General features: G+C 36.1%; 1 protein-coding gene across 2 annotated transcripts in view; it reads right to left on the bottom strand.

The window, feature by feature from the left end:
• LOC111410440 (protein N-terminal asparagine amidohydrolase) overlaps positions 1-2,647 on the bottom strand; it is a 9,652-nt gene extending 7,005 nt beyond the window's left edge. For both annotated transcript variants that reach the window (XM_023040765.1, XM_023040768.1), the window contains exon 1: positions 2,514-2,647. In XM_023040765.1, coding sequence (XP_022896533.1) covers positions 2,514-2,561 — 48 coding nt within the window. In that variant the 5' untranslated portion in view covers positions 2,562-2,647. The remainder of the gene's footprint in view (positions 1-2,513) is intronic.
• Between the last annotated feature and the right edge of the window lie 226 nt (positions 2,648-2,873).

The following is a 2,873-nucleotide window of genomic DNA, read 5'->3' as shown; positions in this document are numbered from 1 at the left end:
CAAATTTAGTTGAAATTTGGGTGATGGAATTGAAGCTAGGGCATTTGAGTGCTGTCACTTCTTCCTCACTAGAGTCGTGAGGTAGACTTTATCCTAAAAATTCTTTAATTATTCTAAATCTAAAGAATTTATAAGAGCATTGTCAATTTTTTAAGGATCAGTCGTTATCACGTGCGTTGTACGAATTTTGTATTTATCGTATTTTTATTAGTATGTAAATTTTAATTATTTTGAAAAGTTTTTGAAATAATATTTAAAAATATTTTCATGATATAAGAAAATAATTGCAATATTATAAAATTGAAAAAAAACTCTTCGCACAGTGTGAATAGAGTTGTAACAAGTGCGGAGTAAAAATAAAAAATGTAGGGAAAGAAAAAAATCTCCGCGTAGCTCGGAGAGTTGGCAAACTCTTCGCATAGTGCGGATAGATGACAAACCAACTCTCCGTACAGTACGGAGAGCAAAAAAAAAAAATTATCCAGAGAGTTGGTCCGACCATGACAAAACTCTCTGCACAGTGCGGAGAGAAAAATACATTTTCTTACAGTGTGTAGAGAGTTGAATCATGTGCGGAGTAAAAAAAAGTGCGGAGAGAAAAAATTCTCTCTGCACAGTGCGGAAAGAGTTGAACCATGTGCGAAGAGTTGGCAAACTCTTCGCACGGTGCGGAGTAAAAAAAAAAACTCTCCGTACAGTGTAGAAAAATGACAAACCAACTCTCCGCGCCAGGAATTAAAGTGTTCAATGCATTGTTCAAAAGTTATTTGAGAAAAGACCTCTTGGAACTTGTAGATCCTGAGAGTTTTTGTTTTTCTCTTTACACTGTGCAGAGATATAGTTTGTCATTTTTTCGCTCTTTGCAGAGTCGTTTTTTTTTTTGCTCATGTGTAAATTATTGCTTGCATTGGTTAGTACGTAGAGAGGGAACTGAATCACATTTACTCTAATTATGATAGCACCACACGAGCTTTTGAGATTTTTTTTTTTTTTTTTTAGAGTTTATATATATTAAATTTTTTTTTTAATGTTGTTGGTATGATATGTATATGGAAGAATATTTGTCGATCACCATAAACAAAATTCTTCACAAAATACAAAAAATAAAAATACATAATAAATCTTATTATTACGCTAATAAAATTACAATAAATTTTTTTTTACAAATAACATAAAAAATTATTTTTATCTTCAACAAAAAAACACATTTAAAAATTAGCAATTTCATAGTGACTTTCTTTTTTTTTAATTCTCGAAAATACAATTATAAAAAATGAAATAATATTGAATTACAACATTTAATAATTAAGATATTCAATATTAAATAAATTTTATACATCTATAACAAATTATAAATCCATATATGCATCTTACCGTATTTGCAGGAAGTTTACCGTATATACAACTTACCATATATTTTGCATACTGTATTTTCAGTTTATCGTATTAGCAGCCTACCGTATTTGCAAACAACTTACCGTATATGCTGCCTATCGTATTTGCAGCCTACCGTATTTGTAAAACAACTTATCGTATTTTCACTTTATCGTATTTGCAGCTTACCGTATATGCTGCCTACCGTATTTACAATTTACCGTATATGCTGTCTACCGTATTTGCTCCAAGTCAAACTTATTCAGCTTATTATTAGATTTCTTATCAAACGACTTCTGTAAGGATGGCAAAAAGGCTCGAGGGCTCGGGCCAAGCCCCATCTTGACGTGTTAGGCTGAGCCCGAGCCGGCTCGTGTGGCTCGCGGGCCGGCTCGCAAAAAAAAAAATTATTAAAAGGCAGCAAGCTGCCTCTATCAACTGCCTTTTAAGGGAAGGAGAAAAACAAAGTAGGAAAAAAAGAGCCGGTGCGGCTCGGCCCGTTTTGGCTCGGTAAAGCTCAAGCCTTGATTTTTTTGTTGAGCTTTTGCTCGGCCCAGGCCAAAAAAAAAAACACATCTTCAAAAAGCCCGAGCCGAGCTCGAGCCTTGATTTTCAGCTCGCGAGCCGGCTTGGTTCGGCTCGTTGCCATTCCTAGACTTCTGGCACCGCCTTTCATTCTGCTAAGCATCATCGATCCCAGAATTCAACTTGCAGAAGGCAATCAGCCGTGGTAGTCTATAAATTCTACTGATTCATTTCTAGGGCCTTCATTATTAGAATTGATTTTTCGATCGGAGAGAAAAGTGGTTCCCATCAGTGAGTAAAGAAGTAAAACATGACCGTTGAAATAGCGAAATAATGGTAAAAAAAAATTGATTTTTGGTGGTGAAAAATTGCTATCAAATAGTGGTCTAATCTTTTTACTCCTGAAGTTATGTTTTTAGTGTATTCTTCACATGTACTGTACAGTACGATGTAATTCTCGAATTCGATGACAAGAAACCAAACCATTGATTCGGTGTTTAAAAAAAATAAAAAATATGAAGAAGAAGCGGAAATCTGGCTGTGGGCTATTATTGTGGAAAGTAAAACGACCCAATCCAAGCAAAGCAAAATAAAGCTTTAAAGTAGAGCTGTACCCGGGATGATTCATCAGTTGCAAATGGAATTCCACCCACATATATCATGATGATGATTCTTCAAATTTAGTTGAAATTTGGGTGATGGAATTGAAGCTAGGGCATTTGAGTGCTGTCACTTCTTCCTCACTAGAGTCGTGAAGTAGACTATCGGAAAAATTCTTTAATATTACAGGGACCTGTACGTGAAGTAGGCCCCATTTTTTAATGAATAAAGTTAGTTGAACAGGGCACCAACTGGCGTTTGACAATAGGGGGGGGTTAGTGATGGTAATGGGATGGGTTTGGTTTGGGGCAGGGCGGGCCGTTGGTCAAAACCCCGCCCCACCTTAGACGGGGCAAGGCAGGGGGGACGGGGCA

This window comes from Olea europaea, chromosome 15, assembly GCF_002742605.1.
Source record: "Olea europaea var. sylvestris chromosome 15, O_europaea_v1, whole genome shotgun sequence".
NCBI lineage: Eukaryota > Viridiplantae > Streptophyta > Magnoliopsida > Lamiales > Oleaceae > Olea > Olea europaea.
Note: the sequence above shows the minus strand (reverse complement) of the source record. Positions and strands in the feature narration are given on the sequence as shown.